A 24,783-nucleotide genomic window follows, 5' to 3' on the forward strand; every position below is an offset into this window, starting at 1 on the left:
GTGTGTGTGTCTCTGGGCCAGTCCATTACCCGTCTCTTTCTATAATATATATTTATATATTTATTTTGTGTGTTTGGACCAGACAAAGAGCCTGTGGCCTTAATGTGATGCTGAACGGCTCCATTCAGAGCAGCAGGTCAGAGAGGAGGCCCAAGCTGAGGACCCCCCCCCCCCCCCCCCTTGTGTTGTGGCATTAGAAGCACATTATTGCAGTAAGGGCTTTATTGCATTCAACATAAGTGAGTTTTATTGTGAAACTCTAAAACAGGAAGGTGCTGAAATCTAAGCTTCCTGTTTCTCTGACCAACGATTTAGTTGTATGTATAAAATGATTATATGTTAATATAGAGGCTTTTTACAAAATAAAGATATAATAACTCCTAAGCCAACAAAGGTCATCAATGAACAAATAATGAACGATGGAGGGTTAACGGTTTTTATCGGGGCCCCGTTGGGGTCTCAGGGGGTCCAGGTGATCACCCTCACGGCGGTCTGAGCGGCCCTGCGGACGTCCAGGTCCTCCTCTGCTGCCCCGCTCCTCCTCACCAGCAGGGGGAGCTGCTCCAGCAGGAGGCACCGGCCCACCGGGGCCTCGGCCAGCGCCGTGAGGGCCCTCAGGGAGAACATGACCAGGGCCTTCCTGCTCCTGCTCGTCTCCTCCTGCTCCTCCTGGTCCCTGGTCACCAGGTCCAGGAGCACGGGGATGACGTTCAGGTCCAGACACCGCTGCCTGCCTGCAATCACACTCTGTTACCTGATTGGTCTGAAGGGGTCACATGGGGCATTTGAGGTTCAGTCCGAAGGAGGTGGACAGACTTGCTCATCTAGAGGAAACTACAACTCCCAGGATGCATCATGTAGTCAGTAGCCTCCATAGCTTTGGATCGCCATGGTTACCGTGAGGGCCGGTGTACTTGTACCTGTTGTGATGACGCTGGTGTACATCAGGACGCCGGCAGCGTTGGCCTGAACCTCCACGTCTCCGTCCTGAAGGAGCTCCACCACTGCAGGAAGCAGCGCCTCCTCGCACACCCGCCGCCGCCCCTCCTCACAGGCACTGGGGGGGGGTCCATGAGCATGACAGTGAGTCCCATTGAAATACAACACATGGATCTGTGATGAACGGTGAAGTGTAGATTTTATATAAACTGAATGGAGTTGAAGTGTCACAGTATCTTTAACCTAAGGGCCATCAACGCTGCAGACGCCTCCCTGCGGATGTTGGGGGAGAGGTGGGAGAGTCGGCCCCCCACCAGCAAGATGGCGTCACAGGCAAGAGCCGGCAGGGCGTTGAGCCTGGAGCAGGAGGTGATGGTGGAGAGGAGCAGCACCTCCTTCACCTCTACCTCCTCCTCCATCACCTGCCTGAGCTTCTGCATCAGCTTAGGAATGAGAGTGAGCAGAGCTTCTGCACCTGAGAGTCAAATATAATATGTATATATCATATGTATATATAATATGTATATATAATATGTATATATCATATGTATATATAATATGTATATATCATATGTATATATCATATGTATATATCATATGTATATATCATATGTAAATATCATATGTATATATCATATGTATATATCATATGTAAATATATGTATATATCATATGTATATATAATATGTAAATATCATATGTATATATCATATATATATATAATATGTATATATCATATGTATATATCATATGTATATATCATATGTATATATCATAAATCAGGTGGTGTGAAAATATGAATGTATTCAGTTAAATAGTGTCAATCCCAACTAGAATATTTTGTGACAGATCAGGGGGGAGGAGCTTACCTTCTGGCAGCAGAGCGAGGCCGTTCAGCACGAGGAGGCTCCTCCTCCTGCAGGAGGAGGAGGAGTCATCCATCAGCAGAGCGAGAGGGGGGAGGAGGGAGGAGGACAGCAAGGCCTGTCTGCAGGAGACACACGCTGTTACCCCCCAGCTGCTGGATACCTCAAGTACTACAGGTAGTACTACTGCGTAGTACTGTGGCTGCTTGTGACTCAGTGTCACATAAACTCATTAAATCAACACTGGAGGATTAATCGGCTGCCGAGTCCCAACGAAGCTCCATCTCCTTCTGAGGGTCTCATGATGTACATGAAGGTGGTCTGTCTACCTGCTGATGCTGTGTGACGTCATCAGGTGAAGCAGCTCACAGGTTGTGGTTCTGACTGAAGGATCTTCATCCACAAACAAAACCTTCAGCTGCTCCAGAAACCCTGCAGAGACGTCAGCAGGTTGGACTCCTTTCTCCTCCCATCAGGGAATCTCATTCCTTCACATATCAATAAAGTGTGTAAAACTCCAAAACTAATGAAATCAAGAGAAATGTTCTCAGTACAAACTTGTGAAAGTACTAATATTATATAAATACTGTAGTTTATATAGTTTCACCACTACATTAAACCTTAGATATCAGCTTTACCACAGTACGTTGCATTAAACCCCACATAGTAGTACATTAAACTCTAGATGTTAAAGTTGTACTAGTACATTAAACTCTAGATATTGTACTAGAGTATAATACAGTTTACTTAGATGTCATATATGAGTTGTACATAAAATCAGCCGTTACCCCCCCGGACGGCCTGGTACACCCGCTCCGGGTCCCTCATCAGCCCGCAGAGCGACACCAAGGCCCGCAGCCGCACGTCCGCTTCCGGTCGCGTCAGCTCACCGAACAGCTGCGGCACCGCCAGCCGGCCGAAGGCGACCGGGGCCCGGGTCCAGAGCTTCGGGGGACCGGTCATCCGCCCGCCTATGACCAACGAAACAGGCTAGTGAGAGAGCTAAGCTAGCCCTGAGCTAAGTGGGCTAAGTGGGCCGAGGGAACGGGGAGAAATGCAGCAACGCCGTTGCTTAGTAACCATATTTAGGAGGTTGGTGTAAGCGACGTCACATCCGGATGACGTAAACGTGATCGGAAGCTAGCTAACTAGCGTCAGCTAACTAGCATTAGCCACAACGCAAGTTTTACAACACGGAGGCGGTTTTACAGCTTTCAAATGGAAGCTTAATGTTTCATCAGTCGTTTTGTGGGTTTATATCTTTGAATACAAAATCAATTCATTTTTCCACTTATTAATGTCTTAAATCCAAAGTCACACTGTAACATGAATGGAAAAAAACTTTTATTGTTCATGTCTTCAAAAGTGACACAATGACGTGACTAAATAATATAAATGTTTGAAGAGGAAACAGATGAACGACACTCAGAGTTTAGAACTAAAACCCCAAAGAAAAACAAGAAATAGTTGAGTTTCTGACGTCATATTCAAAAAGGAAAACATGTGATGCATTTATGTGCATCTATTTCTTCTTCTTCTTGCTCTTCTTGCCTCCTTCTCCCTGCTGAGAGCTGGTATCTCCTCCTCCACTCTTCTGAGTCCGGGTCTTTAGTTTAGGGATCATCTCTGCTACGTAGAACATCACCTCTCTACCTGAAGGAGTAAGAACATAGAACATCACCTCTCTACCTGAAGGAGTAAGAACATAGAACATCACCTCTCTACCTGAGGGGTAAGAACATAGAACATCACCTCTCTACCTGAAGGAGTAAGAACATAGAACATCACCTCTCTACCTGAAGGAGTAAGAACATAGAACATCACCTCTCTACCTGAAGGAGTAAGAACATAGAACATCACCTCTCTACCTGAAGGAGTAAGAACATAGAACATCACCTCTCTACCTGAAGAGGCAGCTTAAACACACAGACAACACTGGTCTCCTGATTAGGACAAGATGTCTCAAAGAGGACTTACGGGATGTAAACTTGTCCACACAGAAGCTTCCGTCTTCCTGCTTCACCTGAACTCTGACTCGCCCTCTGAACTGCACGTCTCTGTTCCACTCTCTTGGATGCATTTTGTTCTGAAAAACACACGTTGTATTCAAATACACTTGTAATGTTCTTCACTGAGTGACCCCTGAAGAGCTTCTTCTTACCTCCACGTAGACATTGAGCCCGGCGGCCGTCAGCACGTCTCTGATCTCAGCGCAGGAAGGATTCTCTACTGCCTGCAGATAAACGGAAAAAACAGACCCTTTAGTGACTTTAATTGGAATAAACTTTATAGACTAAAATCCAAAGGAAGCGCAGACCAGCGGCTCGTATGAAAGGTTGACAAATCAAACGTCCACTAGCGACCAGCGGCTTGTTTACAAACAAAGATGGAGGCACCTTCTCTGCTGGGATCCTTCGTCCTTCAGCCAGAGTCTTCTTGCTGTTGATGTAGATCGGATAAACGCAGATGAACCTGGAACACATACAAAGTGTGAAATGATCCAGTTTAGAAGATAAACTCTTGAGTCGCTGTGACCTTTGACCTCTCCAGTCCTGACTTCCTCCTACAGGAAGTGTAAAGACCCTCAGAGCTGGAGGGATGTGGTCCACGGTCTGCAGTGTTCTGATTGACTTTTTCCAGAGACCTTTGAACACATCTTTACAATATGGGAAGGTTTTTATAAAATCCTGCGACACAAGTCCTCAACTCATTGATGGATTATTCAGGTGACAGTAGTCTTAATCTTTAGTTGTCTATAAATAGCTGTTCAGATTGAGGTCTGAATTGGGCCTGAACCAGTAAACCTGCTCAGACGGGATTAAAGTCTCGTGGTGGTGTAGATTTGTGTGTCGTCTGCAGACTGAGAGCTTAGTTTCTTTCTGTGTATTTACAGACAAGGAGCAACTATAACATCAGAGAAATATGAAGTTAGATTTAAGATGATTAATCTGTATGATTTTACAAAGGATCAATTCTGAATTGGGTTTTACAGGAAGAGATGATTGATTTTGATAAAAACATGAAATCAGTATTGGGATTAGTGTGTATATTTCTAAATAGATTATTATTTTTAGCATTTTTAGTTAACAGAAACAATTGAGTGACTGAAGGTAATACGCACGTATTTAACGTCATTCCGTTCTGATACACGTCACGCTAAGTGACCTCCACGGGCCAGACTTCGTGGGAAAACACAGCACTTCCAGCTTTGACACGGTTACACGCGTCTTTAAATCTCCACACATCACAAACTTTAATTTTGAAACGTTTTGGCAGTAATCGGGATTTATTCCGCTAAACAGAGACGTCGGTTTACGACAGTTAAACTAGTTGACGTTTCTCCCACAATCCCCTACTTCTCCTCAACGTCGCATGGTTACGTGAAGCGAAAACGTTCTAAAGTCCAGGGTTTTTGGAGATTTAAATCTAAACCCCAAAGTCAATGAATGCCGAGTTGAAGAGCGGCCCTTTAGCTCCACGATACAGACACGTGGAACGCGAGTCATGTTCGCAGATATAACGTTAAAGTTCTAATGTTTTGAGCAGGTGACTCGTGAGCGCACTGTTAGCATAGCTAGGCTACACGGACAGCCCCTGGAAGCACGCACCTCTCTTTGTCAGCGGGGTTTTGAGTGAGATGAGCCATGGTCGGAGGGTCGAGTCTTTATCGGATAAAACGACCAACGATGCGGGTTGATGCCGTAAAAACACGCCGCCATACGGCTGCTTCTCCCACACGGTAGTATCCGCCCCGCTAGCACGGGGACCGGCTGATAGCAGCAGACGTGTGTACGATTCATCTTATTCTTCTTCTTCTTCGGTTTGTTGGCGGACTTCAGACAACGTGGGAAGTTGTTACCGCCACCTACGGTGCGGAGGTATAGCCGCGTTCCTTTATGACCTTTTTAATGTATTGTAGTATTTATTTATTGTCATTAGTTCGTTGATGACACCACTGTAGTGAGAATGATTACAAACACCGAGGGGAAATACGTTAGTTTAACTCGCAACGCGTTATGTAACGTTACCTCTGTCTATAAAGTCTCTGGCTCGGATAACCGCTTCTCATTGGCTTGTCTTTAGGGTTCACCCGCCTACCTTACTTCTACGCCTCCCCTGATTGGACCTGCCTTAAAGCGTCACAATAGCGACATCAGTTATTCGTTGTAGACTTTTGGCGGGGCGGAAGCGACTTCTTCAAAAATAAAACAAAACAAAACGCCGCAGAACCGTGAAACGAAAGAAGCGCCGTTCTGAGGATGGACGTCCGAGAGGCTCATGGCGACGTGGAGGCTATTTCCCAGAAACTGGACGAGTGAGTACTGCTAATCCCCTAGCTGACATTAGCATCAGTGCTAACTTTGCTATAGCTTTAGCCACGCTCATGCTAACTAGTTCCATGGGAATGAGTCAGAAACAAGAATCGATCCTGCTGTTACATGGGATTAAAATGGTGTTTGCGCAGATATTAACATCATTGTATTGCTATTAAGTAAAAGTACAAGTACATACATAATGAACTGAAGTGGAAAAGTGAGCTAATATATACGTTTAGAAAGAAAAACAAATATGTTGTATAGACTTTCTATTAATTATAAAGCAATTATAATCAAGTAAAAAGGTGCGATCCATTTCTCACATGGGTTCATCTCAATATATTTTCAGAAGATCAATATTCTACGTTAAATCCATGTAAATGTAAAAGATCAATCAATCATTATCCACTCATGACCGCGCTGATTGATCTGCAGGCCCTTTGTACTGTTTTAATACGTTTAGTGCCGATAAGCTGATGCTTCTTGTGTACTTTAGTTATTTGTACATCACATGTGTGCGTAACCTTGAGCTTGTCTCTTCAGGTGTTTGTCAGTGGACTCGGACGACAAGATGACCACCTACCACAGGTACATCATTATTCTGTGAAATATTACATTGTCACGGTGTTAAATGTGTTCAGTACTTTAGATCTGTTTGTTCCTTTAATCGCCAAAACACCAAAAGGTGTCAAATTAACAACAAATCAAAGCTCCAATCAACAGTAAATATAAACATGGACAAAATATAACTTTTAGATCGGTTTTATTTCTACTGATACTAAATATTGGTTGATGATCCATATTAACAAATATTAATTCAAAATAAAAATATAACATGTCTGTAGACTGTCAACGAATATTCCAAATTTGTATATATATTCGAATTGTTGTTGAAAACAGATTTACAAATGAATATAATGAAAAGAAACACGCAGCAGCACTTTATTTCATGAATAAAATCGACTAGAAGCTACGACGGCTTCATGCACTGCTTTGAGTTTTAAGTAAAGCTTTAAGTAAAAGTTCCATGTTTCCCAACGCACAGATTTCAATGTCGTACTCGATCAACTTCAATTATGTTAAGAATATTTGATCGGTTTTAACTGCAACACAACTTCTCTCCACTAAAACATTTTATTGTTAACTAACGTGAAAATAACAAACCTTAACCAAAATATGTATATTATATATAATGTTTGACTCTTTTAAAAAAAGTTTCTCTGTACCAACGTGTTTGCTTTTCTAAAGATCACAATCACAGGTATTGGTAATGTATTCATTCTAAACTATAAATAACCAAGTGGTCTTTAATAAGGAGACAAACGGGTTTAGTGCTTTAATGACTTCAGATGAGAGCACCAAACTGCTCCATTAAACAGAGCTTCTCTCGATTGACCCCCGACGTCCGGTTTCTCCCCTTCAGATTGATTCTGGAAGCTAAGGATGCCGGCAGAGGAGGCGACATGAAGGAAGCGCTGAAGCTCTTCAAGCTGGCGTACAACATCCGGCAGAGCGAGAAGCTCAAAGGACGCATAAAGAAAATCGAGGAGCACCTCGCCCACAGCAACTCGGAGGAGGAGGAGGAGGACGACGACTTCGTGGACGTCAACGGCAGCGGCTTGATGCTCTTCAAGGAGCTGCATGACAAGCTGTACGACTACCAGCGGGACGGAGTGGCCTTCCTCTTCAGCCTCTACCGGGACGGGCGCAAGGGCGGGATCCTGGCGGACGACATGGGCCTGGGGAAGACCATCCAGGTCATCTCCTTCCTCTCGGGCATGTACGACTCGGAGCTGGCCAAGCACACCCTGCTGGTCATGCCCACGTCCCTCATAACCAACTGGACAAAGGAGTTCGCCAAGTGGACTCCAGGCATGCGGGTCAAGGAGTTCCACGGCACCGGCAAAGAGAGGACCTTGAATCTAGAGAGGGTCCAGAAGCGGAGCGGCGTGGTCCTCACCACCTACAACATGGTCATGAACAACTGGCAGCAGCTGTCGTCGCACAACGGCAGAGAGTTTAGGTGGGACTACGTCATCCTGGACGAGGCGCACAAGATCAAGAACACGTCCACCAAGTCGGCCAAGAGCGCCTACGCCATCCCGGCCAGGAACCGGGTCCTTCTCACGGGCACTCCGGTCCAGAACAACCTGAAGGAGATGTGGGCCCTGTTTGACTTTGCGTGCAACGGCACCCTGCTGGGCACGGCCAAAACCTTCAAGACCGAGTACGAGAACCCCATCACCCGGGCCAGGGAGAAGGACGCCACCCCCGGGGAAAAGGCCCTCGGGTGCCGGATGTCCGAGAACCTCATGACCATAATCCGACCGTACTTCCTCCGCAGGACCAAGGCGGAGGTGCAGAAGAACAAAGTGGACAGGGCAAAGCGGGAAGACCCAGATGGGCGAGTCCCGGAGGACTCTGGAGCCGTGATGCCGACGCTGAAGAGGAAGAACGACCTGATCGTCTGGACCTACCTGAGCTCCGTCCAGGAGGACATCTACAGGCAGTTCCTCTCTCTGGAGCACATCAAGGAGCTGCTCATGACCACGAGGTCGCCTCTTGCCGAACTGAACATCATGAAGAAGCTGTGCGACCACCCGAGGCTGTTCTCCCCCGCCGCCATAGCCAAGCTGGGCCTGGGGGAGAGTGAGGCCGAGGGTCAGCAGGGCGGCGACCCGGACCCGGACACGGGGAGCATCGCCAACGTCCCCGACGACACCCTGATCTCGGAGTCCGGGAAGCTGGTGTTCCTCATCGCTCTCCTGGAGCGGCTCCGGGGCGAAGGCCACCGCACGCTGGTCTTCGCCCACTTCAGGAAGGTGCTGGACATCCTCGAGCGCATCTTGGGCAACCGGGGCTTCAAGGTGGTGCGGCTGGACGGAACCATCACGCAGATCGCCCAGCGAGAGCAGCTCATCACCCGCTTCCAGACGGACCGGAGCTACTCCGTGTTCCTCCTCACCACCCAGGTGGGGGGCGTCGGCATCACCCTGACGGCGGCCGACCGGGTTGTGATCTACGACCCCAGCTGGAACCCGGCGACTGACGCGCAGGCGGTGGACCGGGCCTACCGCATCGGCCAGAAGGAGAACGTCGTCATCTATCGGCTGATCACCTGCGGCACGGTGGAGGAGAAGATCTACAGGCGGCAGGTCTTCAAGGACTCCCTCATCCGGCAGAACACCGGGGACAAGAAGAACCCCTTCCGCTATTTCAGCAAGCAGGAGCTGAAGGAGCTCTTCATCCTGGAGGACACACGGTCCTCCTCCACCCAGCTGCAGCTGCAGGCCCTGCACGCCCGGCACCGGCACACAGACCCCGAGCTGGACCAGCACATCGCCCACCTGCACGCCATGGAGATATTCGGCATCTCTGACCACGATCTCATGTTCTCCCTCGACGTCAACCACGGCGAGGAGGCGCCGGAGGACCAGGAGGCGCACCACTACATCGAGGGTCGGGTCCAGAAGGCCCAGGAGCTAATGAAGGCCGAGTCGGAGCTGCAGTTGCAGCTGGCGGAGAGCATGGCGTCCGGCACGGAGGCGGCGTGGCTCCGACAGCCGAGGATCAGCGAGCGGGAGCGGCCCCCCAAGGAGAGGAGTCCCTGTCCTTCCCTCCCGGACCGCGGGCTCAGCAGATCCCCCCCTGTTGTCGTGGAGTCGGACCGGTCCGGTTCTGACGACGTCATAGACCTCACGGCGGATGAAAGAACGTCAGAAGATCCGCCCGTTGTTCTGGGAGGAGCCCGAGAAGAGCGATCAGAGCAGAACCTGTCGGTGGACCGGGAGGAGAGGGACGCCTCCCTGGAGGAGGTGATTGAGGAGTCTCTGGTTGAAGAACCGATGGGCCGGTCGCTGGAGGCCATCCCGCCGGTCGATGGAGACGTCGCTCCGCCGCGGAACCAGAGGCTCTCGCTCCTGAAGCTGGAGACGGAGGCGTCGCCTTCTGGGACTGGCTCGGGACTCGAGTCCTTTGAGGGCAACTTCAACTTGGAGCTGGAGGAGAGCGACGTGTCAGACGAGGTTCTGGATCCTCGGGACACCGATGAAGAGGAGCTGAAGCTGCTGTCCAAGCTGCAGTCGGAGGGAAGCTTCGACGTTTACAAATCGCTCTCAGAGAGTCGGCACCAAGAAGAACTCGGCCAGAGTCTGGACGAAATGGACCAGTCCGTCGTGGTCGCCAAGAAGAAGAGGGCCGCAGTGATTTATGACAGTGAAGAAGAGAACCCCGAAGACCACGAGGCTCCACTCAACAACTCCTTCCAGGTACTCGGAGCCTCCACCCCCAAATGTGGCCCCGCCGCTCCTCGGTCGAGAAAGAGCGTCGGAGGAAACACCTCAGTGGCCTCCCGCCGGTCCTTCATCATGTCCTTGATCCAGGACGTTGACCTCCGACCCACTGACGTAGCTGATGATGATGATGATGATGAGCTTTCAGGAACGCGCCATGACGAAGAGGAAATTCTTGGTTCATCTCTTGATGAGCATCGGCGGGAGGACTCAGTGGAAGAGACATCAAATGAGGAGCAGGAGCCTGGACAGGAAGCGAGCAGTATCATGGAGGAAGAGGAGGAGTCTGGACAGGAAGTGAGCAGTATCATGGAGGAAGAGGAGGAGCCTGGACAGGAAGTGAGCAGTATCATGGAGGAAGAGGAGGAGCCTGGACAGGAAGTGAGCAGTATCATGGAGGAAGAGGAGGAGCCTGCACAGGAAGTGAACAGTATCATGGAGGAAGAGGAGGAGCCTGCACAGGAAGTGAACAGTATCATGGAGGAAGAGGAGGAGCCTGCACAGGAAGTGAGCAATGAAAGCATATAAATTATTACTGAAATGAAATAAATAAAAGGTCAGGGGTTAAGACTGGTTTGCTTACGGCCGTTTGGATCAAACAGCATTTACGGTTTTTAATACATTTCAAACTCTTTAAAATAAGTTTGGGGTTTGTGAACATTTGTGAATATAACATTTTGCAAATGTTTTGAATAAATTGAGAATATATGCTGGTTGTTTAAGTTATTTAGCAAAATAATCCAAACCTGTTCATAATATATACAAAATCTTTGTAACAAAAACACCCAGACCTTTTCCTTTTAGAATGTCGACTGCCATTAAAAGGAGGATCTGAAAGTTATTGGAGGATGTGTTTTGCAGGTTAAAACCTGACAAAGTGACGTAAGCACATTCCTAAACAGACAGCAGAGCGTAGTGTGCAATAAACGCTGCCTCGTGGTGCTCAGCAATGTCTTGTGTTCACAGGAGCTGAGCTTCTTCTCGCTGGTCTCCAGAGGGAAGCAGAGCCGCAGCGAGGGGAACCTGCACGAGGCCTTGAGCTTCTTCCTGAGGGCCGTGGACCTGAAGCCTGGAGACCCTGAGGTCCAGCTCATGACCATCCAGCTGTACCGGAGGCTGAGCGAGAGGAGCTGAGGCTGCAGTTCTTAGAAAGAAAGAGGGAAGAGACATTAAACCAGTGGATTAGAATGAATACATAGAGAATATGCTGCTGGTGAGATTATTAATCAATAGTTACTTCAAGAAAAAGGTATATTTTAAGTGATTTAGAACGTTTTGTATTTGGGGAAATAATATAAACTATTTATTTAGTTTATAAAAGTTACAGTTCATACAATCTCGTTTTTTGGGATGAACTTGCAACGGTTATTGTTGCAGACGCCTCATTGGCTGCCTGATGGATGCGTTTAAATACAGTGTCGGGACCTGCCGGCGGTGTTCCGGTGACGGCTGAACTGCATTCAAAGTAGCATCAAATTATAATAAAGTTATAGTGTTCGAGGGGGCGCTTGTTTTGCCCCTCTTTACGCCCGACGCAGGCGCAGTTAGAACTTTTCTTTCCAGCTCGTAGTTTTTTTTGACGTCATCAGAAAGCCATAACTGGCTCCACCGGTGAGACTTCAAAATAAAAGCTCAACTCAAATTTTGACGGAACAGAGTAGAGCCGGTTACTGTTTTTACATTAAGTTTGGTATGAACGGATGCATTTCATTTTAACTTGCGGAAGAAGAGTGGTTTTTTCTCTTTCTCTGTCTATTTTTTAGTTTTAGTGAAATGGACCAACATTATATAATTAATGATCAGTGCTTTAAAATAAACTAAAGCACACTGTAATTCAAATAAATGAATGTGCGGGAATAAAAAGTGTGAGAATATTTATTTATCACCATATAAATAATATTACAGGCTTATAGAGGCACAAAATACATTTATGTTAGCCTTTAAGCCTGGTTTATGCTTCTGCGTTTTCAGAGAAACGCAAGGACACGCACACAGAGCCTCTTGCGTGTTTGCGTGCGTCGACACATTGTTCTAAACTTGCATCAAAAGCTACGCGAGCTCGCGCAGCCCGGAAGGCTGTGATTGGTCTGCTAACCGCATCCTTTACACACGTGGTGGTCTGGAGGTGAAACGCTTTGCAACACGAGCAAACCTTTAGGAACCATGAAGTGAAACGAGTCCGTCGACATAAGCCGCAGTTCAGCCTAGTCTCATTGTGCGGTTAACGAACGACTCTTACTTTGAAGGCCGTCCCCGGAAGCAGTGGATGTTTCCGCTCGCTTGTTTAAGGTTCTTATCGAGTTTACGAGGAGAGAAATATCTGTTCCGCTCTGTAAGCACGAGATTTACCGGAGCGGGAGGGCGGGTCCGCCAGAGGAGACGTCCTGACTCACAGCCCGTGTCTAAATTCACGGATTTGACCCCTGGGACTATAACGGGAGACATTCTGGATTCGACCGGTAGCGAAGCTAAGCTAAGCTAAGCTACATTTGATCCACCGCTGGCCGAGGTGACAGGAATGGCTCGGCCGAGAAAGAAAAGCTTTCCGGGTGTTTAGCACGATGCTCTGCGGCGGCAAGAACACGGTACGACCTACACGAGTCCAACCGGTATCATCCCAACAAGCGCGGGGAACAGTGTGAGCCGGTGACATCTACAGAGGAGAAGATGAAGATGAAGATGATGGGAGGCAGAGTGGAGCTGCTGGAGGTCTTCTGTCTGCTGCTGATGAGCGGAAACACACTGTGCACAGGTGAGGAGGAAGAGTACTCTATGCTACTACTGACTCTACTTCTGTGTAGTGACCAGCAGGGGGCGACTCCTCTGCTCCCATAGACGTCTATGAGGAAATGACTCTACTTCTGTGTAGTGACCAGCAGGGGGCGACTCCTCTGCTCCCATAGACGTCTATGAGGAAATGACTCTACTTCTGTGTAGTGACCAGCAGGGGGCGACTCCTCTGCTCCCATAGACGTCTATGAGGAAATGACTACTTCTGTGTAGTGACCAGCAGGGGGCGACTCCTCTGCTCCCATAGACGTCTATGAGGAAATGACTCTACTTCTGTGTAGTGACCAGCAGGGGGCGACTCCTCTGCTCCCATAGACGTCTATGAGGAAATGACTCTACTTCTGTGTAGTGACCAGCAGGGGGCGACTCCTCTGCTCCCATAGACGTCTATGAGGAAATGACTCTACTTCTGTGTAGTGACCAGCAGGGGGCGACTCCTCTGCTCCCATAGACGTCTATGAGGAAATGACTCTACTTCTGTGTAGTGACCAGCAGGGGGCGACTCCTCTGCTCCCATAGACGTCTATGAGGAAATGACTCTACTTCTCTCTTGATTTATTCCCTCAGTAAACATTGTAAACATGAGTTTATGGTCTCAGTCTCTAGTTTCAAGTCTTTTTCAATGCAGCATGATGTTCATTTAGTGAATGATGGTCTTTATCATACAACAAACAAGATGACGTTGTGTTGTCCACATGTTCTTTTCATTGAACCTTCAGCTTTACATCGACACAAGTTACATACACTGTGTGTGTGTGTGTGTGTGTGTGTGTGTGTGTGTGTTTACGTCTTGTTAAGCCGCTTTGCTTTCAGCAGCTCTGACACTGACAGGAAGTAAACCCTGTTTAACCCTGCAGCCTGACGGCCAGTGTGTGTCTGTTTGTGAGCAGAGGATCCACAGACAGGAACACTCTGAATCAACATCAGTGTCACATTTACTGGAAACACACACACACACACAGAGACACTCCCTGTTTCCTGGTGACTCACTCTGGGTTTTTTTTTCTTCTGACTGAACAAATCAGCGTTTCCACTTGTCGACAAACTCTCAGTCCTGTCTGTCTCTGACCTGGACGTTAGCGTGTTAGCATGTTAGCATGTTAGCATGTCAGCAAAGACTTGTGAAACAAGGACTTTGTCCCACAAACTCTCCATAAACTTGAGTCTGGGGCTGCATTCAAAGAGTCCATTAATGACTTTAAAGACTTCCTAACATCTATTCCTTGACCTCTGGAAAATAAACCGGGGTCAAGAAAAGATGGTTAGGAGAGTTGATGAGGAGTTAGGAGCTAGGAAAAGACAGCATTCTGTTAAGCTAACGGTTGCGTTTCTACATCATGATCGTTATTTCTCCTGGACGGACCAATGATGCGTCACTATTTAAACATTGTGGCACAGAGTTATCTCCTTTAGTGAAGGAGGGTTAGGGTTAGGTAAGCACTGCTCAGTGAGGAAGCATCAAGGCTCCTTTCCTTTAGTAATGAATAGATTTACCAAAACCCAAACAGAGCCACGTTGTGTTGGTGCATCTCTGATCTCTGGTTGCTCCTCCTGTGTCGCTCTTTTCTGTGTTTTCATGCAGCAGCAGAGTTACTTCTTGTTTTGTCAGTTGTACCCAGCATGCAGTTCAGCGGGGTCATTATTATAAATGTACAATTATTAGTATTACAAAATGTGTCTAAAGTTGTGGTGTTTTACCCTGTAAAGAGAGTTTGTTGTGGGTTACTCATTGTTGTTATAAAGTTATAACCACGACTCACTCTCAACACACCGCAGGGTGATCTGTGATGACGTGTGAAAATAAAACCTGCCAAAGAGCAACTTTGGTTGCTATGGTAACACACCGGAGTGTGGAGCAGATCTTCTACCCTGTGAATCGGTGCACTGTGGATGATCTCCATCTCCTCACTGGAAACCAAAAACACCTCTTTATGTCGTGAGCACATCCAGGGGACGTTTGGGCAGAGTGCTGTTGCCATAGTTACGTCAACCAATACGTTAACCACCGAGAAAGCAACCAACTCGCAGGAAGTAGAGCCTTAGACGCAGTAATCTTTGTGCCGTCCGACCACGGAGAGCGTCATTGGTGGCGTTGTCATGGTTACCTCGGTGCCCCCTGGTGCCTGGAGGGGTGTGTGGTTCCTAAGACGTTTCAGAGGGTTCTCATTGACTCGGTTCCTTTTTCTACTGACTTGTTTCCTCCTGCAGACTCCGAGCAGACACAACACCTCTCCTCCTATCAGCTGACTGTCCCGCGACCAATAGGAGGCCGGCTGAGGCGGGACACGAACGGCAGACCACCCAATCAGGTAACACTACTGTGATCTTTAAGTGGGTGGTTTGAGTGACCTTTGACCTTTTGGAAACGCTGTTTAGTATTTTGACAAGTGGAAGTGGTGCCAGCTTTTCTATTATCTGATGCTAAGGAAAGGAGCCTCAATGCTTCCTTGCTTAGCTCCTTTAGGAACCACTGGACCTTCCTTTACCGAAGGAAAGGAGCTCATTCTGTCCCACAAGTGTACACTCTGTAACGGCACTCTGTAACGACACTCTGTAACGACACACTGTAACGACACTCTGTAACGGCACTCTGTAACGACACACTGTAACGACACTCTGTAACGACACTCTGTAACGACACTCGGTAACGACACACTGTAACGACACACTGTAACGACACTCTGTAACGACACTCTGTAACGACACTCTGTAACGACACTCTGTAACGACACTCTGTAACGACACACTGTAACGACACACTGTAACGACACACTGTAACGACACACTGTAACGACACTCTGTAACGACACACTGTAACGACACTCTGTAACGGCACTCTGTAACGACACTCTGTAACGACACTCTGTAACGACACTCTGTAACGACACTCTGTAACGACACTCTGTAACGACACTATGTAACGACACTCTGTAACGACACTCTGTAACGACACACTGTAACGACACTCTGTAACGACACACTGTAACGACACTCTGTAACGACACTCTGTAACGGCACTCTGTAACGACACACTGTAACGGCACTCTGTAACGGCACTCTGTAACGACACACTGTAACGACACTCTGTAACGACACTCTGTAACGGCACTCTGTAACGACACTCTGTAACGACACACTGTAACGACACACTGTAACGACACTCTGTAACGACACTCTGTAACGACACTCTGTAACGACACTCTGTAACGACACACTGTAACGACACACTGTAACGACACTCTGTAACGACGCATGAAGGCATCTCAGAGGCTTCTTTGTAGCCGCTGCCGACCGGCGTCACCAACATGCGTCTCCTCCATCACAACTAAGCAGCTCAGGTGGAGTCCATCCCTAAACACCGCCATGTCCTTTCCTGACTCCTCACCAACTCTCCTCATCCTCTTTCTTTGACCCTGTGACGTTTTCCTCAGAGGTCAAGGAAAGGTGGTTAGGAACAAACGTTAGAGGTCATTTATGGACTATTGGAATCCAGCCCCAGTGACGTGTGTGTGTGCGCAGTGGAGCTTCAACTCAGGAGGAACCAGATGTTTGTCTCCTGCTCAGAACATCACAGATTTACACATGTTCTCTTTCTTCAGGTGTCTTACGTCATCAGTGTGGATGGAAACGATCACGTTGTTCATCTGGAGAGAAACGAGTAAGATGTGATTTGATGTTCTGTAGCACTGATGTTTCAATGAACGTTAATTATTTAGAACCTGCTGACTGTATCCAAACACACAGAATAGGAGATGAATGAGGAACATCCATAGAACCGAATTGTTCCCTTGGACTATGAGATCTACACGCATGTGAAGCCAGTGGACAGAGTGATAAAGTGATAACTTTTATAGTCTAAATGAAGATAAACGACCACACAAACATCCACATCTCGTTATGTTGACCTCAGCTTGTCAGCTATTGAGGCTCTTATTTTGAAGGATGCACTCTACAGGAAGGAAGTTACATGTTGTTGTTGTTGTTTCAGACGGCTGCTTCCTGCAGACTTCACAGTGTTCTCCTACAGTCAGAACGGGTCCCTGATCACCTCCAGACCCCCTCTACAGGTAACACACACACACACACACACACCTGATGGGACCAAAAAGTTGGGATTTAGGAGAGAACAATAAGTCAGGAGAAATCAAATAGTAGAAGAAGAAAAGTGTGTGTGTGTGATAATCAAATCCCCCGAGGGGAGCCCCCCCCCCCCCCCCCCTTTAGACTCTAATGTGTGTTGTTGTGCTGCAGGACCACTGTCACTACCAGGGCTCCGTTCAGAACATGGAGGGTTCTGCTGTCGCTATGAGCATCTGCAACGGCCTCAGGTCCCACACACACACACACACACACACACACAGCCATCTGTACAGGGACTATAAATATGAACTAAGTTTGTCCTTGAGAGGGATGAGAGTGTGATTTACACCCTGCTGTTTCCGTCTGTGATTCCTCAGTGGATCCCACACAAGCACACGTGTGTGTGTGTGTATATATTATATTATATATATATTTATACGTGTATATATTATATTATATATATATATATATATATATATTATATATATATATATAACATACAAACGCACACTTAAACTAGAGATCAAGGTGTTTAATTGTAAAGGTCCACAAAGAGTCAAACAGACCATGAAGAGGGGATGCATTAGGGCGGGGCTTACTGTGATTGACAGGTCTCTGATGGATGTATATGGCGTCTCTATGGTCACTTCCTTGTCTAACTACGTCACTACAACATCCACCTTTTCACTTCTCTATTCTTCAGAGGAGTGATGCATCTGTCTGACAACAGCTACGGCATCGAGCCTTCAGGCTCCTCCCCCGACCAGCACCTGGTCTACCGCCTTCAGGATGTGACATCACAGCCCCGGGGGTGTGGCACGCCGCACCACGGAGAGGAGCGTGCTCCGTACAGGGCGGAGGAAATCCACCAGCGAGGCCACAGCAGGGTGGGTCCAGAACTAACTCACAAACCACCAACGCTTCACCTCGTTCACAAATGATGCCATATGACATGCAAAGGAGTCCACACATGTGCATTGGATCAGGACCTCTCACTCCTCCCCAAAGCCAGAGCCAAGTAGCCCCAATTATCAAATGAATCCATTTACTCCACCCGCCACCCACCAACAAGTCCTACGTCTAAGGGAGGCTTTTTTTCAGCCGTTAGCCGCTAATGCTAAAGTTAGCCGCTAATGCTATAGATGCAGGATGTGTAGTATACTGTGCGTGTCGTCATGGAGGGGCTTGTTGTGGTTTTGCAGATGAAGCGAGCAGTTCTCCATCAGACGCACTACGTGGAGCTGCTGCTGGTGGTGGACAACGAGCGGGTAACACACACACACACACGCCGATCAGAGGATCACCGATGATGACATCATTGATGTTTTTCTACTTCCTAAAGCCAAACACTATGGTGCAGCATTAAAAAGGACAATGGAATGCAGCATTGTGTGTAACATCTTTCTTCTTCTCTTCAGTATAATTTCTTGAACAAGAACGAGACGGCTGTGAGGGACGAGATGGTTCATCTGGCCAACCTGGTCGACAGCGTGAGTACACACGCCATTCAGAGTACTACTGCCCCCCTGTATAAGCACCGTGTACAATACACGCCCTGTGTGTGTTCAGATCTACAAGCAGCTGAACGTGCGCGTGGTCCTGGTCGGGCTGGAGATCTGGACTCAGCAGAACCGGATCAGCACTGACGGAGGAGCCGGGGAGGTGCTGAGTCGCTTCACCCAGTGGAGAGAGAAGGAGCTCGTTCCCCGCCAGCGCCATGACTCGGCACAACTCGTCCTGTGAGCACACACACACACACACACAGGGTGGTGGTGGTGGTGGTGGTGGTGATGATGATGATGGTAACGAGGGTGTCGTAACAGGAAGAAGAGTTTTGGGGGAACAGCTGGAATGGCTTACGTCTCCACGGTCTGCTCCAGGAGCCACGGGGGCGGGATCAACGCGGTACGCTGCTGCTGTGTTCTCATTGGCTCACTCATCTGTTTTTCACCTCACACGCGCTGCATTCAAGTCACATGGAGAAGTCTGTGTATTTGAGCTTCAAAGGCCACAGACACAGAGTATAGTATGAGTTGAATAGCGTGAGTGTGTACTGAAGTAAACCTTAGAACATCAAGGCTCTGAAGGTCCACTCACCACTGAAGTGATGTGAGAGACGTCTTCCATGGTCTCTGTCCTCATGTCTGTCTCTGTGTCCAGTTCCTCAGCAACAACGTTGCCTCCTTTGCCTCCATCGTTGCTCATGAGCTGGGTCACAATCTGGGGATGAACCACGATGACAACCGCTCGTGTTCGTGTTCAGTGAAGGCCTGCATCATGAACTCTGGAGCCACGTAGGACACACACGTGCACACTCACACAGACGCACACTCACAGTCACACACTAATATACACACCCCCCCCCCCCCAGAGGCTCCATGAACTTCAGCAGCTGCAGCGCTGATGACTTTGAGAAGATGATCCTGCAGACGGGGGGCTCGTGTCTCCTGAACGTCCCCCGGCCCGACGAGGCTTACAGCGCCCCCTCCTGTGGGAACCGCCTGGTGGACGTGGGGGAGGAGTGTGACTGTGGGACCCAGAAGGTCCGTCTGTGTACATCCTGTTGTCATGGTACCCGTCGATGTTCTGATGAGCTTCACTGGATTAACGTGTGTGTGTGTGTGTGTGTGTGTGTGTGTGTGTGTGTGTCTGTGTGTGTGTGTGTGTGTGTGTGTGTGTGTGTGTGTGTGTGTGTGTGTGTGTGTGTGTGTGTGTGTGTGTGTGTGTGTGTCAGGAGTGTGAGGAGGACCCCTGCTGTGAGTACCACACCTGTAGGCTGAGGCCTGGTGCTCAGTGTGCATATGGAGAGTGCTGCTACAAATGTCAGGTACACTGATCCACACCACATGACTATCACATGTCCTCCTACACGTGTATATATTTAAGTGTGTGTGTGTGTGTGTGTGCAGTACCTGCCAGGTGGGTCGGTGTGCCGGTCCAGCACCGATGAGTGTGATCTACCCGAGTACTGCAACGGGTCCTCGTCCCTCTGTCAGATGGACGTCTTTGTCCAGGTGAGACTGGAGATGTTTGGTCCCCCCCCCCCCCCCGTGTCTCTTCATTGTGCTCTAACACCATGTCCTTTTGCAGAATGGACATCCCTGTAGGACACATCAGGCCTTCTGCTATAACGGAAAGTGTCAACACTACGATGGACAGTGTCAGGCCATCTTTGGATCCAGTGGGTTCTGTTCGTGGGTCTGAGTCCATGTCTCTCTCTGACGTGGACTCATTTTGACGTAACGTCCTCCTTTTCCTCAGAGGCCAAAGCAGCTCCTGACGTCTGTTTCAAAGACGTCAACAGCAAAGGAGATCGATTTGGAAACTGCGGCTACCACAACTACGGCCACAAGAAGTGTGAGAGCAGGTAACGTGTCCCCGGCTGCACGCCCGTCCCCCGAGGACATCGTGCTCATTCTGCTGCGTCTCCATAGAAACGCCATGTGTGGGAAGCTACAGTGCTCCAACGTCCAGACGGTGACGGCGTTCGGCATCGAAGCGGCGATCCTCATCACGCCCATCGGGGGGGCCACGTGTTACGGCGTGGACTTCAGGTTGGGGTCGGACGTCCCCGATCCGGGCATGGTGAACGAGGGCAGCAAGTGTGGAGACAACAAGGTGAGCAGGGACCAATCGGAGCGCTCCCATGCTTCTGTGGGCGGGTCCTAATCACGTCGTTCTGTGGCCTTCAGGTCTGCGTGAACTTTGAGTGCAGCAGCGTCGATGCACTGAACTACGACTGTGACGTGGAGGACAAGTGTCACGGACACGGGGTGAGACATGTCTGTCCCTCAGGGGTTTCCCACACTCGCTCGTCTGTGTCTCACACACTGACCTGTCTGTCTCTCAGGTGTGTAACAGTAACAGAAACTGTCACTGTGATGACGGCTGGGCGCCACCTTTCTGTGAGGTCAAAGGTTACGGGGGCAGCGTGGACAGCGGTCCCACCTGGAACGGTACCTTTTAATGTCATCTCCTATGATCACACTAACAATGGATACTCACATAAGCTCATTCATTTATTCATGCTAAATCATAAATGCTTAAGACTTAAAGCCTTACTCCTTAATTCTCTTATGTAAATGCAAATGTTTCTCATCATTCTGGTTGCTGTAAATACTTTGTGTCTGTCCTCAGATAAAGACACGTCTGTCAGAGACGGGCTGCTCGTCTTCTTCTTCTTCGTCCTTCCTCTTCTCGCTCTGGGTGCGTTTGTTTTCCTGCGCAAGAACGAGCTGCTGCGTCGCCTGGGGCTGAGCCGCAGGAAGAGGTCACATGGTGCCCAGTGAGTCAATATGAATCAAGTCCAGGGACAGCTGACTGCTGACATCACTTCCTCCCTGCTGCCACGCCTCCACATCCTGTCCTCCGTGCTGCGTTCAAAGACCCTCTGTCCTTCACTGTCCTCTGTTCAAAGACCCTCTGCCCTCTGTCAGACATTTATTGTGAAAGACTCACTGAGCTGATGTCACTTCCTGTGTCCAGGGCCGATGCAACATCAGCCAATCGCAGCAGAGGACCACCTCCCAGAGCACAGCCTCCACCTGTTACTCACGGCAACAGCATCGTCAAAGATGGGGTGAGTCTTGTGTCCAGCACCATGCGTGTTGTGATGTCATCAATATGAGTCCTAACATCTTGTCCTCTTTCTACATGAAGCACAACGCTCAGCTGCTGCCACCACAGGAGGTAAAGTACTACTCCCACTGGAATACTAGTACTACTGCTACTTTAGGATTCTTCAGTTAAAGTAGTAATAGTGTGTAGAATAAACATTAAAGCTAAGGAGACGTCTTTCCATCAGGTGGTGGAGACCAGCAGGACGGCTTCCTCCTACGCTCTGAGGCCTCCTCCTCCTCCTCAGTAAGATCAGTAACTCACGTCTCTCTCATCACGTTCTGGAAATGAGGAGTAATGCTAAACGGAGCAGTTTGTGATCGTTGACTTCTTTTATTTTTCAGTAAACCAAAACTTTCTGCTGCATCTCATCCTCTGGTGCCGCAAAGACCCGCCCCCGCTCCACCTGTTTAACCAATCGATGGGCCCCGTCCACCCCACCTGGACCACACCGTCCTCCTTCTCATCTCCTCGTCTTCTTCAACCTCAGTCTGAAACCCAGCATCAGCCCGGCAACGGACTATGGAGCCAAGATGGTCGACAGAACCTGGGCCCGGTCACACTGGACTAGAACTGATCTGATTATATCTAGTCCCATATGGAACAAAGCTCAGGTGACAGAGCTGTCACCAAACATTCTAACTAATAATCAGATTTACTTTCATTAGCATGCTGGCTAACAGTAGCTAATGCTAGTTAGCAGCAGTGCTTCTCAGATTTCCTACTATTGCTCCCATTACAGATGATCCACTATACAGTTAGCTTGTTACGTTTTTTAATCCGATATTTGAAGCTAAGTTAACAGTTCAAAAGGTCACACCACTGCTAGCATCATGGAATATAGGAGTGTGTCAGGTCATTGATTTCATAGCACGTAGCTATTTACACATTAGATTTTTACTTCTGCAGATGGAATTCACGCCTTGTTCACTCGTGAAAATGATCTCAAACAAAAGTCTAGGTTCCTATTTTCTGCAGAAATACAAAATCCAACATGAGAATCCCATGAGCGTGCTACCATGCTAGAAGGTCATTATATCACTGTCCACCTTGAATGTACAAATGTAACCACTATATTTAGCGCCCAATGGTCTTTAATTGCTCAGATTTGATTGATTAATTAGCTGCTAATCACGTGCAGAGCCCTCGCTCTGATTGGCTGGTTTGATGACACAGAGGTCCCTGGAGGTGGAGCTTACACTTGAACTCCTCTCTGTTCACTGAAGCACTGGTGCTCTCTCATTGACCCCCCCCCCCCTCCTTGTAGAAATGGGAGCAATGCTCCTCTAGGTTTTTACTTCCTGTTCTGGGTCTGAACGGTACGTTGATGTTTGGGACTCTGAAGCTATGCTAACACTTGAGCTCTGTCGGTGTCTCCTGAGGACGCGCCAGGCCTCGTCCACACACACACGGCCAGTAGGAGACTCCAGAGACTCAAATAGTCCAGAATTACAATATGCGATACAGAAGCTAACAAAGGGTTGCTGTTACTTCGGGCTTAGCACCAATGATGATGTCATCGTGTCTCTTGTTCTCTCAGAAAAACTAACTGTTTGAGGACTAGAGTTCATCACATGTGCTCACAGGACACGCCCCTCTCATGTTGGGGGGGAGCTTTTATTTGGTCAGTGGATCCATTTGACCTGAGTTTTCTGGCTCCACACTTTAAAGAGGTCCCTCACGAGGAGAACGCCGTGCCCTTTGCTCGCTTCCACGCCTCCTCCTGTAGGAAGAGGAGGAAAAGAGCAAAGTTATTCTGGGATGTCGGAGCAGCTGAAGAGCGTCCCGTTACAGCCCAGCACTTCTGCTGATGCATCACTTTAAGGAGGAGAAGTCAGCTGATGTCCTGAGGAGGAATCAGCTGGTCTCACACATCCAGCCCTCAGGGTCCATCCGCCGCCAAAAGTAGTCCATATATAATAAAGATAAATCACATATAACTAAAAAAAGGTTTAATAGGAATTTCCTATGAGGACTGCAGTGATTTAATTTTCTCAGTTAATCTTTATTTTGACAGTTTAGCTTTTTGTCAATTCATTTATTCATCAGGCAGGAAGAAAAATAGAGATATCACTGTTTTAAGAATTAATTTTCAAAATTGTTTAAACATTTTTTTTTCTTCTAAATATACAAAAAACAAAAGTGATTCAATCAATATTCGGGTAATTTATTTTTGATGAGCTCCCATGAAACCTCAAGCAAAACAGCATTTATTTTAAGTAAGGAAGTCAGACAGGTCGCTCTTGGTTTGACTCAACGAGAGATTTATAAAAAAAACATGTACATATGAATACATGAGATCAGCACCGAAGCAGGTTGACCTGAAGCCTGCTGGTCACTAGCTCAGAGGTCAAAGGTCAGGTGTGTGTGCTGCTTGGGGGGCATCTCCATGAGCAGTTCTACATGTTTATGCTAAACCTGTGTGACCCCTGTGTAACAACAGTCTGACCTGTTACCATGGCAACGCTGGGAATATCCCCCCACTTTTCTACTATAATAAATGATTTTTCTTTTTGCAAATGTAAACATTGTATTCGTGGTGATGGTTCTGATTTGGTTCCTACATGTTGCTGTGATTTTATTTTAGCAGCAGCTGTCTGAGACCGAGCTGCTCTGCAGCATCATGTGAACATTTAATAAACTTTATTCAATCACTGGAGAGTATTTTATTTAAGAGTAAAGCGAATCAAAGCATTTTTTATGTTAATTGTTTGTTACTATTGTCACTCGTAATAACATGTTAATTCAACATTTCATTTTTATTTAATGATGTTAATAACATTTTGAAATAATAGGAACGTACCATGATACAGCTATTTGAATGTATTTGTATTGTATGTGTATATGTATATGTTTTTAGACGTCCGTGTTTCGTGCGTCGTG

At 47.9% G+C, this 24,783-nt stretch overlaps 4 protein-coding genes across 7 annotated transcripts; 2 read left to right on the top strand and 2 right to left on the bottom strand.

Moving 5' to 3' along the window:
* Positions 1–171: 171 nt before the first annotated feature.
* Positions 172–3,010, bottom strand: rsph14 (radial spoke head 14 homolog). Its single transcript, XM_062562659.1, has 6 exons — positions 2,594–3,010; positions 2,135–2,237; positions 1,809–1,927; positions 1,183–1,414; positions 921–1,057; positions 172–734 (listed from the first exon to the last, which is right to left on the bottom strand). The coding sequence occupies exons 1-6, from the start codon at positions 2,766–2,768 to the stop codon at positions 460–462; spliced, it is 1,041 nt and encodes a 346-aa protein (XP_062418643.1). The 5' UTR covers positions 2,769–3,010; the 3' UTR covers positions 172–459.
* A 122-nt stretch (positions 3,011–3,132) lies between these two features.
* Positions 3,133–5,605, bottom strand: srp19 (signal recognition particle 19). 2 transcript variants are annotated; one of them, XM_062562660.1, is made up of 5 exons: positions 5,414–5,595; positions 4,202–4,277; positions 3,967–4,038; positions 3,783–3,891; positions 3,133–3,458 (listed from the first exon to the last, which is right to left on the bottom strand). In XM_062562660.1, exons 1-5 carry the CDS (start codon positions 5,449–5,451, stop codon positions 3,328–3,330), a joined length of 426 nt encoding a protein of 141 aa, XP_062418644.1. In that variant the 5' UTR covers positions 5,452–5,595; the 3' UTR covers positions 3,133–3,327. The 2 variants fall into 2 exon arrangements, with proteins under 2 accessions (XP_062418644.1, XP_037337763.1); XM_037481866.2 differs by lacking the exon at positions 3,133–3,458 and adding an exon at positions 3,485–3,709 and having other exon boundaries at positions 5,414–5,605.
* Positions 5,568–12,265, top strand: ercc6l (excision repair cross-complementation group 6-like). 3 transcript variants are annotated; one of them, XM_062562656.1, is made up of 5 exons: positions 5,568–5,683; positions 5,889–6,120; positions 6,665–6,709; positions 7,545–10,920; positions 11,380–12,265. In XM_062562656.1, the coding sequence occupies exons 2-5, from the start codon at positions 6,065–6,067 to the stop codon at positions 11,545–11,547; spliced, it is 3,645 nt and encodes a 1,214-aa protein (XP_062418640.1). In that variant the 5' UTR covers positions 5,568–5,683; positions 5,889–6,064; the 3' UTR covers positions 11,548–12,265. The 3 variants fall into 3 exon arrangements, with proteins under 3 accessions (XP_062418640.1, XP_062418641.1, XP_062418642.1); XM_062562657.1 differs by lacking the exon at positions 5,568–5,683 and having other exon boundaries at positions 5,716–6,120; positions 7,545–10,836; XM_062562658.1 differs by lacking the exon at positions 5,568–5,683 and having other exon boundaries at positions 5,716–6,120; positions 7,545–10,794.
* Positions 12,266–12,651: 386 nt separating this feature from the next.
* Positions 12,652–24,551, top strand: adam9 (ADAM metallopeptidase domain 9). The gene is made up of 24 exons (XM_037482668.2): positions 12,652–13,165; positions 15,412–15,512; positions 16,803–16,861; positions 17,192–17,270; positions 17,455–17,531; positions 17,987–18,170; positions 18,486–18,551; positions 18,702–18,773; positions 18,853–19,022; positions 19,107–19,188; positions 19,444–19,577; positions 19,655–19,826; positions 20,018–20,110; positions 20,193–20,297; positions 20,374–20,464; positions 20,545–20,650; positions 20,718–20,901; positions 20,976–21,056; positions 21,134–21,239; positions 21,421–21,568; positions 21,769–21,862; positions 21,943–21,972; positions 22,088–22,146; positions 22,245–24,551. Exons 1-24 carry the CDS (start codon positions 13,081–13,083, stop codon positions 22,312–22,314), a joined length of 2,448 nt encoding a protein of 815 aa, XP_037338565.2. The 5' UTR covers positions 12,652–13,080; the 3' UTR covers positions 22,315–24,551.
* Positions 24,552–24,783: the final 232 nt, after the last annotated feature.

The sequence above is a fragment of the Pungitius pungitius genome, chromosome 5, assembly GCF_949316345.1.
Source record: "Pungitius pungitius chromosome 5, fPunPun2.1, whole genome shotgun sequence".
NCBI classification, from domain to species: domain Eukaryota; kingdom Metazoa; phylum Chordata; class Actinopteri; order Perciformes; family Gasterosteidae; genus Pungitius; species Pungitius pungitius.